At 47.7% G+C, this 14,117-nt stretch overlaps 1 protein-coding gene across 1 annotated transcript; it reads left to right on the top strand.

The window, feature by feature from the left end:
• The first annotated feature begins 1,463 nt into the window (after positions 1-1,463).
• Positions 1,464-5,977, top strand: LOC109748443 (proline-rich receptor-like protein kinase PERK8). Its single transcript, XM_020307468.4, has 8 exons — positions 1,464-1,855; positions 2,809-4,278; positions 4,397-4,483; positions 4,592-4,662; positions 4,757-4,833; positions 4,937-5,084; positions 5,176-5,337; positions 5,449-5,977. The coding sequence occupies exons 2-8, from the start codon at positions 2,820-2,822 to the stop codon at positions 5,647-5,649; spliced, it is 2,205 nt and encodes a 734-aa protein (XP_020163057.1). The 5' UTR covers positions 1,464-1,855; positions 2,809-2,819; the 3' UTR covers positions 5,650-5,977.
• The last annotated feature ends 8,140 nt before the right edge of the window (positions 5,978-14,117 follow it).

Genomic DNA, 14,117 nt, shown 5'->3' with positions numbered 1-14,117 from the left:
TTGAGCTTTGAGCTTTTGCCAATCTCCTTTCCTTAGCATCTAGAAGGGGTTCCACATCCTCTTGTCCACGCCACTGCACTGTTGAACTCATCTAAAATATACTAGATAAAAGTATTAGTCCAACAAGAGATATGTTGACATTAATGACCAAAATCACTCAGGGAGCACTTGTGCTTTCAGCCATCGCACAATGCTAACATGTCGCCTCAGGCCGGCCAACCGTCGGTGTTCGTAGATGGGGCCATGCGCTCTCCATCTGTGGGCCACGTAGCAGCCGCTGGCGGTAACAAGGACGAGGAGGGAGGTGAGGAGGAGGGACATGTGGCCTGGCTCGCATTGTCGCAAGGAACCAAGGAGGTGTTTGGTTACCAGCATCGTTTTTAGCACTTTGCATACTTGTCCTACTTGAGTCTGGTTGAGCGAATGGAGGCAAGAAACCATTATAACTGCGCTTAGTTTGATTGCCTGCATATGGGCTGCTTGCATTAGGGAAGCATTTTTTGCATGTCGTTTGGTTGTGTGCATTGGCTTGACAGATACAAGTGCGGGTGTTGGGTTGCATACATGCAACATGATTAAGAGTTAAAACCTACACATAACACACCGAGTTACAATAGAGTTCTTGGCAGTATGCTCGCGATGGCGTCGTCAGTGTAGGCTGAGGGCGAGGTGACCGAGAGGAACGACGCCGGCGAGGGCGCCGAGCACAACATGGCGTCCATCCGACAAGGTTGACAACTACACATAACACTACGCCATGGTGTTGAGGCGGATAAAGATGAAGGAGAAATGCAGTTTGGCTGTAGCTTGTGATCAAGATTTATCAACACAAGTCAAAAACTCATATTACTGTCACGGTATCCTCCTATCATTCACTTGTGCAGCGACCTGCTAAACAAACGATTTTTAACCCATTTTCACGACGGTATTTTAAACGGTCGCCCTGTTTGTGTGTGCGATAAGGTGTGCGTGTGGGAGGGGGGTCCTTCCCACACGTCTCAGAAACCGTCGTGATAGGTCCTCCGGTCACGCACGGGAGGCAAAAATTGCTCGTGTGCGATCGGGCGAGCTATCGCATACAATTATACAGGCTCAATCGTTTTTGTTTGTATATACATCACACACAGTGAATCTCAGACAACCGTTTTTGTTTGTACATACATCACACACGATTTCCATCGTCACATCATCTGTGATAGCATTACAACGATATTAATAGTTTTACTGTTTGTGTTACTGGCGCTTGTTTTTTCTCTCTGGCAAAAAAGAGAAAAGAAGGAGACGCTTCCGTCCGAGCTATTATGTATTTCGAGCGGGGGCGCTTTCTTTCTGTCCGGTGTGCCGTGCGAGAGAGTAGTAGACGTACTAGTCATGCAGCATGCGCCACCAATAATTGCCCTCCCCTCCCGTAGGTAGTTGAAGTTCCACCGACCGATCTGCAGGAGTCGACAATGGCAGGGCCGCGACTACTACTCGCTTGCTCCTCTCCGCCCATGCATAGTTTAACCAAGCCAGAATTATTATTATATGCATGTCCACATACATGTAAACTTTGGTCGTCGACGTGTTCCAGCACAGCGATTCCGGAGAGTCGTCGCTGCCACGTTCTTTGCAGCCCCAACGGCAAAAGAAAGGTGATCAAGGGAGAGGGCAGCATGTATGCCCCGCCATTTCATTTCTCGGAGGCCTCTGCTCTGCTCCCCACTCTTCCTCCCCTTCTTGTCCCCGATGCAGCATGAGAGCTGAGGCTGCATTGCTCGGCCGATCGGTTCGCCTCAGCCTCAGGCGACGGCCCTGCGTGGTTCGGGCCTTGCTCCGATCCGTCGAGGCGTCCGCTATCTTTTGTGATCCCAAGGTACCGTCCGTGGATCGTTACTAGTATGATCTTCTTCCTTCTCATGCCTGTGAATCGATTGTTCAGAACCAATACTGTCTGCTATGTGGAAATGTTGACCCTTGAGCTAGTAGATGCCTAATTCAAGTATATTACAACAGTTTTGCTATTTTCTTGTAGTGATGATTTCTCATGTTTGCATGGAATGACCTGTTTTATAGTAGTACTTCTTTTCCTGGGGATTATTTTGTTCCTTGTTGGTAGTATTCTTTTTTGTTTTGGAGGATATTGTTAGTATTCTTTAGCATATGCTCATGTTCTGAAGCAAACGAAGTTTCCACGTAATTAGTTGGTTCTCTTATTAACGATCGAGCTGGAAGAATCTTGTACCGTACTTCCCAATTGGTTGTTGCAAGCTAGCAGAACATGTGTTGGAGGTGGAACAAGTGCATCATCTTTTTGCTGAAATCCTACTTTCAAGTCAACCGTTTTGGATTTTGTCGGTGGTATATGAATATGATGGAGTGGAGGCCCATCATCTAATCTATTTCTATCTAATACACGATGTTCTTCTCCCGTTTCTATTTTCTAAGTTTTCCAGCGAAGAGGTCATCTTAAACTGGACTGGGATTTTCCACCATGACCCGAATAACCGGTGAATGTCAGATTTTTAGGCATGACAAATCGAGCGTTTTTCATGACAAATTATGTTAGCTGAGTATGGCAAATTTAGTTCGTAATAATGTGTCTTGAACTCTTGATCAAAAGAAAATGCTGCACAAACTAGTGGGGTCACCTTATTTCCTTGGCCTGAAGAATTTATTTGGAACCTGGCATTAGGCTTCAGCAAATTTGCATGATGTTGTTCCACACCATTTCTCTTTGATTTTGAGAAGACCAGTTATAACTCCTGAATGATTTGAAGACATGGTGCATTTGTTCTGATCTTCTGACCGTTTCCCTCCTTTTTACAGCGCTGCACACAATGAGAACTCTGCTCCAAGCTAAAGGCGGTGGTCGCGGTGGCGGTGGCGGTGGCGGTGGCGGTGCCGCCGACGCGGCTGCCGATGCAGTAGACACCGTGACAGGCACCATCACGCCGCCGCCCTCCTCGACCGACGATTCGCCGCCGCCTCCTGCTTCCGACTCCTCTTCCGACCCTCCTCCTTCTCCCTCGTCCTCCTCTTCTCCACCGCCGCCTACCCCATCATCTCCCTCGGACCCACCACCGGCTCCGTCTTCGCCCCCGCCATCACCGCCACTCGCACCGCCTCCTTCGCCCGCGGCGTCTTCTCCCCCTCCGCCAGAGGCATTGCCGCCTCCTCCGCCGGTGGCATCCCCTCCACCTCCACCTGATGCATTGCCTCCTCCGCCACCCTCCCCGGTCTCTGCTGCCCCGCCTCCGGCAGACGCCGCACCGCCCCCACCTGATAATACTCCGCCGCCACCGGATAACGCGGCCGCGCCCCCACCTTCTTCCACTCAGGCGCCTCCACCATCGCAATCGCAGGCCAAGCCGCCTTCTTCCAAAGCGTTGCCTCCGCCTGCCGCCGAGGAGCCAACAGCGTCTCCAGTGGTGGACGCCACGCCGCCACCAAAGAAATCCGCCGTGGATTATGCCCCGCCTCCATCAGCGCGGACGAGCTCATCTGCCACGGCGCACTCACCTCCTGCCTCAGCAGTAACACCGCCCACGGCTGATAGAAGCGTAACGGCACCGGCACCGCCAAGCACTGGCGGCATGAGCTCCGGCGCCACGGCGGGCGTGGCAGTCGTGGCCGTGATCGCCTTCCTCTGCTTCGCGGGCGTGTTCGTCTGCCTGACGAAGCGGCGGAAGCGGAAGTACTCGGACCAGTACTACCCGGGCTTCGCCGCGCCGCCGTACACGCCGCAGCACATGTCCGGCGAGGCGCCGTTCCTGCGGGTGCCGTCCGCGCCGGGGTCGGGGAACTTCAGCCAGCCGGGAATGTCCGCGATGATGAGCCAGTCGTACGGGAACCAACAGCAGCAGCAGCAGTACCAGTACCAGCAGCAGCCGCCGCCGCCGCAGTTCGCGTCGGCGAACTACAGCAGCACGATGGGGAGCCAGGGGCCGGCTCGGAGCGTGGCGACGTCGGGCGACCTCAGCGTGGGCAACAGCAAGTCGTTCTCGTTCGACGAGCTGTACGAGATCACGGGCGGGTTCTCGCGCGACAAGCTGCTCGGGGAGGGCGGGTTCGGGTGCGTGTTCAAGGGCACGCTCGGCGACGGCCGGGAGGTGGCCGTGAAGCAGCTCAAGGGCGGCGGCGGGCAGGGCGAGCGCGAGTTCCAGGCGGAGGTGGAGATCATCAGCCGCGTCCACCACCGCCACCTCGTCTCCCTCGTCGGCTACTGCATCTCCGAGGACCACCGCCTCCTCGTCTACGACTTCGTCGCCAACGACACCATGCACCACAACCTCCACGGTAGGACCGTCTCTGTCCCGGCGGACGCACACACGCCACCATGACCTCCCCTTCACTTACTAATTAACTTCTTGAACGGCCATGGCTCACCGGTGCGTCTGAATTGCTTTGCCGGCAGGGAGGGGAAGGCCGGTGATGGACTGGCCGACGAGGGTGAAGATCGCGGCGGGATCGGCGAGGGGGTTGGCCTACCTGCACGAAGATTGTAAGATGTGGATGGACTTAATTTTGTTGCTATTTCTGCGTCTATTCGTTCTGAATTCAGCTGAATTTTTATGCTCTTTGCTGACTTGTTGTTGTACATACTACATAGGTCATCCAAGGATCATCCACAGGGACATCAAGTCATCCAACATCCTGCTCGATGACAACTTCGAAGCTCAGGTTCTGCTCTTTCTGAATAAATGGATGTCGCTATCTCGATGGTATGTTCAGTTACTGACGAAACCTCCTGAATGTCGTGTTCATCGTAATCCAGGTCGCAGATTTCGGGCTCGCCAGGCTCGCGGAGAACGACGTGACGCACGTCTCGACGCGCGTGATGGGCACATTCGGGTAAATAAAATCGTCTTTGCAGGACTCATTCATCTCGGCACGTCGACAGAAAACGAGGAAAAATTGTCAATACTCTGTGTTTGTGGTGACTGAAAACGAACAGGTACTTGGCGCCGGAGTACGCTTCGACCGGGAAGCTGACGGAGAAGTCGGACGTGTTCTCCTTCGGCGTGGTGCTGCTGGAGCTCATCACCGGCCGCAAGCCCGTCGACTCGTCCCGCCCCCTCGGCGACGAGAGCCTCGTAGAGTGGGTAAGAAAGATCACCGGCAGCAGCAGCAGCATAGCAATGCAATACCACTGCATCCGTCACTGACAGCGTGCTGTTCGTGCCATTGTCGCAGTCGAGGCCGCTGCTGAACCGCGCGATCGACGAGCAGGAGTTCGAGGAGCTGGTGGACCCTCGCCTCGACGGCAACTACGACGACGTCGAGATGTTCCGCGTCATCGAGGCGGCGGCGGCGTGCATCCGGCACTCGGCCGCCAGGAGGCCCAAGATGGGGCAGGTACGTGCGTGCGGGCGAGGAAGAAGAACCACCTCCAAATTAACTAACCTTCGATCGAGCCGGGCAACGTCTCGCCATTGATTGACTGCTTCGTCCTGGGCTGTGTTGCAGGTCGTTAGGATCCTGGACAGCCTGACCCTGAACGACGTGGACCTGACCAACGGCGTGCAGCCCGGGAAGAGCCAGATGTTCAACGCCGCCAACACGGCGGACATCAGGCAGTTCCAGCGGATGGCGTTCGGCAGCCAGGACTTCAGCTCCTCCGAGTACACCCAGTCCAAGGCCAGCCTGAGCGGCAGGAGGGATCTGTAGCCACGCAAGAAGAAAGGATCCATGAGAGCTTTGCTTCCGACGATTTTGTTTCTGTTCATCTCTTGATTCTTTTATGTTTTTTTACAGTGAATTTGTATTTGCTGTCTTACTGTATGTTTGTGCCTTTGATGTGTACATTAACAGGGTATGCCCACAGGGTCATGTATTTTTAGCTATTCTGAAGAGATATAAATTGTTTTTGTCATCTGCTCCCGGAAGTAAGAACTAAGAAGCAGAGTGTTGTGAACAAGGTCTTGTGAAAACGGAAGTGCTAAAGTTGTATTACAGCTGCGACAATTAAGTTGGATCAGAGGGAATAAATAGTTCAAAAAAAATCTGAACTTTTTTTTATAACAAACATTTTTTTCTAAACCCATGCAAAATTTCGCAATGAAATCATATTTGTGGAGGTGTGGACAAAAAAACAAAATTGATGCTCTAAAATACCTCCAAACAATCTTTTTACAGCATCTATATTGTTTTTTTTTCACACCTCCACAAATGTGATTCCATCCTGAAAATTAGCACGTGTAAAAAAACATTAATGTTTTTGCAAAAAATGATTATTTTAAAAAATTGTTTTTTTTATTTTGCTGTTCAACAGAGCTCACATACTCGATGTCTCTTGTGAATATTATTGTTGTACGCACTAATGCACAAGCCATGTCATTTGAAATCGTTAAATTCCTAAAAGAAAAGGGGGCGATGAAATGGAATCAACGGGCGAAGTAAGACATCTTCTCGAGGGCGCACAACATTTTTATGGATTTGCTAACTTTTATCTTCTTGCCAATGGTAAACATATCAAATAACACATCTTTCAACTAGAATAAGACAAGGAGATCAAGCTCAAAGTGCACGCCGGGTTATGGCGCGACTACCTATCTCCCAAGTTACTGAGCTACTCAACGAGAAAGAGGCCATTTCTATGAGGAAAAGAACGTTCTTATGCATGGGGCGTCATGTAATCTTATCTCTTTTCGGCCAATATAGTTTTGCTTCGGCCGTGGTGGGCCTTGTACTCGTGTGCGTGCATTGCTGGACCTAATAACTTGCAATAAAAGAAGATTGCATTCATACTCGATGCAATCCCTCAAAAAAATCATAACTCGATGCAAAGGCATGAGGACCTTAGATATTAACCAAGAAATATGTGAGAGATGTGGTGTCCCAAATGGAAGATAACAAGGCACTACATGTTGATGGTTTCTCTGTAAAATATCTTCCATTTTTTGGAGCCTATGAAGCCTTAATTTTGGACTTATCACTCACTACCTAAAAGGTTACCTATGAGTAAACTTATAGGATTACTTGTTTGTTCCCCACCAGATTCCATTTTTTTGCCAACTTGGAAACAAGCCGTGCTGTTGTCATGTCTCGAAATGTTATATGTTGTATGAAATTTTTCCCTAAGCGGTTTATTTTAGATGGCTGGTTATTATCCATAAAACCATTACAGAGATACACAAGAAAAGACATGACTCCCAAGGAGCATACGGTTTGGAAGACTCCCAAAGTCAAGTTCCTCTCTTGGTTGGCTATTGAAGATAGGGTTTGGACCGTTGATCGTTTGGTCAAATGTGGATGGACAAATTGCGCTCGTTGCCGTCTTTGCAAAAGGGGGCATGAATCTAAGGCGCGCCTCTTCTACAAATGACAATTCACTATTCGGCTTTGAAACTTAGTTAAGGAGTGGCTTCATCTATGCCTCCATGTGGCACTTGGAGTGCTCCGCCAATGATTGGTGGATCAAGCTCTCCGGCAAGAACATCCCAAATAGAAAATCCATGGCAACTCTCACAATGCTTATGTCTCAGATGATTTGGAATGAACGAAACACTCATGTCTTCTGTCACAAGAGCGCCCCTCCGCATGTTTTGCTTAGCGTAATAAGAAAAGAGGCCAAGCTTTGGGTCACCGCGGGGGTAAAATTTTTATGGAAACTGGTACCGAGAGAGTAACCTTTTTGTTGTAAGGGTGTCTTTTGTAACACAACCTCGATTATCTTCTTAATTAATCGATGAGGCAAAGCTTATGCCTCTGTTTCTACAAAAGTAGTTGTGTGTATTTGATGTTTATGTATTTTGTTTATCATGTTTTGGAATAAGAACTGTTCATGTAATAGATCCAACTCTGAAAGGAAATGGTTCAGTAGTAGAACACAAAAGAATCATGTGCTACCCATTTTTATTTGGAACGAAAATAAAAAGTTTCATGCTCTGAATTTTTTTTCGTTTTGTGCATTCTCTGTTCGGATACAATCTGAAGGATGTTATATGCAAGAACGGCAGGGTTGACTAATGACAAATGATAGAGGTATAGGGGTTATTCTGTAAACAAAACGAGCACAAGTCTTAAGAAAATCAATGCCCGTTATAGTGCATGGATGCCAAGCTGGGTGTGGGCTTGCACTATAGTCTCCTTAGCCAGGACTAGTCATTGCATATGCGGCGTCCTTCTTCCCTCACGCTTATGCCTACCCAGTCAAAATGGATTGCCTAGACATTTGCAATCGCAGCCGTAGAGTAAGTTCGGGAATTCCTGGGTCGGGAATCAAGCTAGCTAGGATTGAAGAGGTTCCGCTAGGCATATAACTTTACAGGGAAGAAAGTATAAGGACTCTCCAAGCACTAGCTTTCTTTCACATGCCTTCTATTCATGTTCTGTTTCCAAGGATTTCATGTCTACGGTGGCTGCATGCTCTTTCTCTCCAAATTACCTCACACCTATTAGTGGACGCTGCGTTCATGATAATGGAATGAAAGGATTGTAGAACATCGGTGGTATAAATACCAAAGTCCTCCAAAAGCTAATTTAATTTTGAGAGTACTTTGGTAGGTGATAACAAAGCCACGGTTCCACCATGTATGGGTTACATATCATCAATAAATTTCAGAGCTTACAATATTGTGAAAAGGGTCGGTCTTTTTAACTCTCTAGTTTAAGAGATCATCTTACAAAGCATGAAAACGTGTAGAACTACTATCGTGGCTTTGTGTTTTACGGTTCTCTCGGGACATTGGCATTGTAGAAAAATATCGCAAAAGAATTCACTGCACTTCAGACTGGTCGAACATCAACAAAATTAACCAAAGTTTCATTAAGTCAGTGAAACTAATTAGTATCTTAAGAGTGTTGATTATCTTATTTTCAGGGAAAAGGGAGCTTGTATTAACTTAGGGTGAAATTTCGCTCATACAGTGACTTACAATCTCATATGTACCTGAACCCAGCCATACTGCTATGTTTGGCATGCTCCATATTAGATAGATAGGTAGTAGTGGAGATTGAGTTCAGTTTAAAACAACTTTGATCTCCTTCTATCTATATCTCTCTGTAAACATCCTGGACTTGATTTTCTCTGTATATGCACGCATCCTAGCGACTGTCCACAACTTGTATGCCATGGCTGGCCTTTTGCCTCATTCAATATATACACACGCGGCCTACTACAGCAGGTTACATGCTTCTCATATTCTTTCATTGTAATCAGAGCTACTTCCTCAAAATATCAACAGGACTGCATCTAGCCTAGCCCCTCTTAGAGAAATCAATCTAGCCTAAGCTCCCGAGAGGAACCATGACCGACACCATCGCCTCTGCCATCGCTAGCACCATGAGAGCCCTCATCATCCAAGCTTCTTTTTCCACCTTCGCTCCTTCATCCAGCACTAGCACTGGCATGCCCCTCGGTCCACCACCATCAGAGAAGCTCACGAGGATGAATTTCCTCCTATGGAAAGCCATTGTGCTGCCCCGCATTAAGGGTGCACAGATGGATCACTTCCTCGACGCCGCAAGCCTGGCGCCACCTGCCAGCATCACCATCACAAAAGTTGGGAAGGAGGATCACGTAGCGTAGTCGCGTGTGTTCTGCATGATCCGATTATTTTGGGATCGGCTTTGTAAGAGGGCTACCTCACCATCTTGTATCGTTAGGCCGTATACTTTTCTGGGTCATTGCTTTATATATAAAGAGGGACTAAAGCCAGTTTTGAGAGGTTTTTTTGTTTTGTTCATGCTCTATTCAGATATGAAGTGAAGGGTGTTATATGCAGAATGCCAGGATTGATTAATGATAAATGACTGAGGTAGAGGGGTCATTCTACAAAGAAAGCGAGCACAAATTAAGAAAATCAACACCCGTGATAGTCCATGAATGCCAAGATGGGCGTGGGGTTGCACTATAGTCTCCTTAACCAGGACGGGCCATTGCATATGCGATGTTCTACTTGCCACGTGCTTCTACCTAGCCTGTACTACAAATAAATTGCCTAGACATTTGCAACCACGGCCGTAGAGTTAGTCCGTGATTTCATGGGTTGGGAATCAACCTAGCTAGGAATGAACCCTAGGCATATATCTTTGCAGTGAAGAAGGTAAAATGACTTTGCAAGCGCTAGCTTTCTCTCTGATGCCTTCTATTCCTATTCTTTTTCCAAGGAGTTTTTTTGACATGGTTTTTCCAAGGAGATCATGTCTACAGCAACTGCATGCTCTTTCTCTCCCAATTATCTCACACATATTAGCAGACACTGCGTTAGGTGATAGTGGAATGAAAGGATTGTAAAGAGGCAGGATAACGGTGGTATAAATACAAAAGTCCTCCAAAGGCTAATTTAATTTTGAGAGTACTTTGGCAGGTGATAACAAAGTCATGGTTCCACCGTGTAGGGGGTACATATCATCAATAAATGTCAGCATTTATAATATTGTGAAAAGCGTTAGTCTTTTTAACTCTCAAGTTTAAGAGATTGTCTTGATTTCTTGAGGACCAGCCTTTCCTGGTGCTCATGCAAATTATCTGTATGACCAGACTTGGTTATTAATCAAGATAAAAATCCTGGTACGCATGCTTATTGGTTGTATGCATCCTTAGTTGGTGTAGAGGTCGGAGAAGTGAAATTCTCCCCCATTTTAAACCCAACACCTGGGGTCAAATCCTTATGGAGGCGAATTTGGGTTCCTAGTTATTATTGAGGATCAAGCTTTCCTGGTACTCACACATTTATCCTTGAGGACTAGACTTGGTGTAATCAAGATTAAAAATCCTGGTACTCATGCTTAAAAAGCTCGTGTGCATCCCTAGTTGGTGCAGAGGCCGGGGAAGTGAAATCCCCCCCCCAAATTCTAACAAAGATAATTTGGCTAAACGAAACTGGAATGGATGTAGAAGTGTTGTTTGTGTGATGAGGATTAAACAATTCAACATCTTTTTATTCCCTACCCTTTCGCGGCTTTGATTTGGCGTACAGTTCATGTTGCATATAATTTGCCACCCCCAACAAGTATCCCAAATTTGTTTGAAAACTGGTTGGTTGGTATCAACAAAACACCTAAGAGTCATATCCATGTAGGGGTTTGTGCCTTACTTTTGGGCAATCTGGAATTGTCTGAATGATTGTGTTTTTAACAGGTCTCGCTCTATTAACTTTTTTGCAAGTTATCTTCAGAGCCATCGCATTGATCCGTATGTGCTCATCACTATTAAACACATCATATGCCACGTTACATTGTTGCACCGGAGGAGCCTTGTGCCGCACCAGCCGCACCTAGAGATAGAGATAGACTAGATAGGTAGTTCAAATATTCTCTCTTGTAACCTACTCTATCTTCTTATCTCTTCTCCTCCAAGTCTCCTGTAATATCTCAACCATCGTTGTATGCGCTTCAGGGATCTTGCGCCCCTGCCTATAACATGCAACACGTCCCCTCGCACCGAGGCTAAGACGTTTCCGCATCTCGCACATGGTAATCAGAGCCATCCTTCTTCCCATCTAGTTGTTGGAAATATGCCCTAGAGGCAATAATAAATTGGTTATTATTATATTTCCTTGTTCATGATAATCGTTTATTATCCATGCTAGAATTGTATTGATTGGAAACTCAGATACATGTGTGGATACATAGACAACACCATGTCCCTAGTAAGCCTCTAGTTGACTAGCTCGTTGATCAATAGATGGTTACGGTTTCCTGACCATGGACATTGGATGTCGTTGATAACGGGATCACATCATTAGGAAAATGATGTGATGGACAAGACCCAATCCTAAGCCTAGCACAAGATCGTATAGTTCGTTTGCTAAGAGCTTTTCTAATGTCAAGTATCATTTCCTTAGACCATGAGATTGTGCAACTCCCGGATACCGTAGGAATGCTTTGGGTGTACCAAACGTCACAACGTAACTGGGTGGCTATAAAGGTGCACTACAGGTATCTCCGAAAGTGTCTGTTGGGTTGGCACGAATCGAGACTGGGATTTGTCACTCCGTGTAAACGGAGAGGTATCTCTGGGCCCACTCGGTAGGACATCATCATAATGTGCACAATGTGACCAAGGAGTTGATCACGGGATGATGTGTTACGGAACGAGTAAAGAGACTTGCCGGTAACGAGATTGAACAAGGTATCGGGATACCGACGATCGAATCTCGGGCAAGTAACATACCGATAGACAAAGGGAATTGTATACGAGATTGATTGAATCCTCGACATCGTGGTTCATCCGATGAGATCATCGAGGAGCATGTGGGAGCCAACATGGGTATCCAGATCCCGCTGTTGGTTATTGACCGGAGAGTCGTCTCGGTCATGTCTGCCTGTCTCCCGAACCCGTAGGGTCTACACACTTAAGGTTCGGTGACGCTAGGGTTATAGAGATATTAGTATGCGGTAACCCGAAAGTTGTTCGGAGTCCCGGATGAGATCCCGGACGTCACGAGGAGTTCCGGAATGGTCCGGAGGTAAAGATTTATATATGGGAAGTCTTATTTTGGTCGCCGGAAAAGTTTCGCACTTTATCGGTATTGTACCGGGAGTGCCGAAAGGGGTCCGGGGGTCCACCAAGGGGGTCCACCAGCCCCGGGGAGCCACATGGGCTGTAGGGGGTGCGCCTTGGCCTATATGGGCCAAGGGCACCAGCCCCAAGAGGCCCATGCGCCAAGAGATAAGAAAAAGGGAGAGTCCTAAAGGGGGAAGGCACCTCCGAGGTGCCTTGGGGAGGAAGGACTCCTCCCTGGCCGCACCCTTCCTTGGAGGAAGGGCCAAGGCTGCGCCCCCCCCCCCCTCTCCCTTGGCCCTATATATAGTGGGGGGGAGGGAGGGCAGCAATACCTAAGCCCTGGCGCCTCCCTCTCCCTCCCGTGACACATCTCCCTCCTCCCGCAGCGCTTGGCGAAGCCCTGTTGGAATCCCGCTACTTCCACCACCACGCCGTCGTGCTGCTGGATCTCCATCAACCTCTCCTCCCCCCTTGCTGGATCAAGGAGGAGGAGACGTCACTGCTTCGTACGTGTGTTGAACGCGGAGGTGCCGTCCGTTCGGCGCTAGGATCATCGGTGATTTGGATCACGACGAGTACGACTCCATCAACCCCGTTCTCTTGAACGCTTCCGCTCGCAATCTACAAGGGTATGTAGATGCACTCCCCTTCCCCTCGTTTCTAGATTACTCCATAGATTGATCTTGGTGATGCGTAGAAAATTTTGAATTTCTGCTACGTTCCCCAACAGTGGCATCATGAGCTAGGTCTATGCGTAGTTTCTATGCACGAGTAGAACACAAAGCAGTTGTGGGCGTAGATGTTGCCAATTCTTCTTGCCGCTACTAGTCTTATCTTGTTTCGGCGGCATTGTGGGATGAAGCGGCCCGGACCGACCTTACACGTACGCTTACGTGAGACAGGTTCCACCGACTGACATGCACTAGTTGCATAAGGTGGCTAGCGGGTGTCTGTCTCTCCCACTTTAGTCGGAACGGATTCGATGAAAAGGGTCCTTATGAAGGGTAAATAGAAATTGGCATATCACGTTGTGGTTTTACGTAGGTAAGAAATGTTCTTGCTAGAAACCTATACAAGCCACGTAAAAACTTGCAACAACAATTAGAGGACGTCTAACTTGTTTTTGCAGCATGTGCTATGTGATGTGATATGGCCAGAAGATGTGATGAATGATATATGTGATGTATGAGATTGATCATATTCTTGTAATAGGAATCACGACTTGCATGTCGATGAGTATGACAACCGGCAGGAGCCATAGGAGTTGTCTTTATTTTTTTTGTATGACCTGCGTGTCATTGAATAACGCCATGTAAATTACTTTACTTTATTGCTAAGCGCGTTAGCCATAGAAGTAGAAGTAATCGTTGGCGTGACAACTTCATGAAGACACAATGATGGAGATCATGATGATGGAGATCATGATGATGGAGATCATGGTGTCATGCCGGTGACAAAGATGATCATGGTGCCCCGAAGATGGAGATCAAAGGAGCAAAATGATATTGGCCATATCATGTCACTATTTGATTGCATGTGATGTTTATCGTGTTATGCATCTTATTTGCTTAGAACGACGGTAGCTTAAATAAGATGATCCCTCACTAAAATTTCAAGAGACGTGTTCCCCCTAACTGTGCACCGTTGCGAAGGTTCGTTGTTTCGAAGCACCACGTGATGATCG

Source organism: Aegilops tauschii, chromosome 7, assembly GCF_002575655.3.
Source record: "Aegilops tauschii subsp. strangulata cultivar AL8/78 chromosome 7, Aet v6.0, whole genome shotgun sequence".
NCBI classification, from domain to species: domain Eukaryota; kingdom Viridiplantae; phylum Streptophyta; class Magnoliopsida; order Poales; family Poaceae; genus Aegilops; species Aegilops tauschii.
This window is presented reverse-complemented; position numbering and strand designations above follow the sequence as displayed.

Excerpts from the sequence above, each read along its gene's own strand:
- LOC109748443 (XM_020307468.4), top strand. The coding sequence starts at position 2,820 with ATGAGAACTCTGCTCCAAGCTAAAGGCGGTGGTCGCGGTGGCGGTGGC. Across the intron at positions 4,484-4,591 it reads GGCCTACCTGCACGAAGATT|GTCATCCAAGGATCATCCAC; the intron begins GTAAGATGTGGA and ends CATACTACATAG. Across the intron at positions 4,663-4,756 it reads ATGACAACTTCGAAGCTCAG|GTCGCAGATTTCGGGCTCGC; the intron begins GTTCTGCTCTTT and ends ATCGTAATCCAG.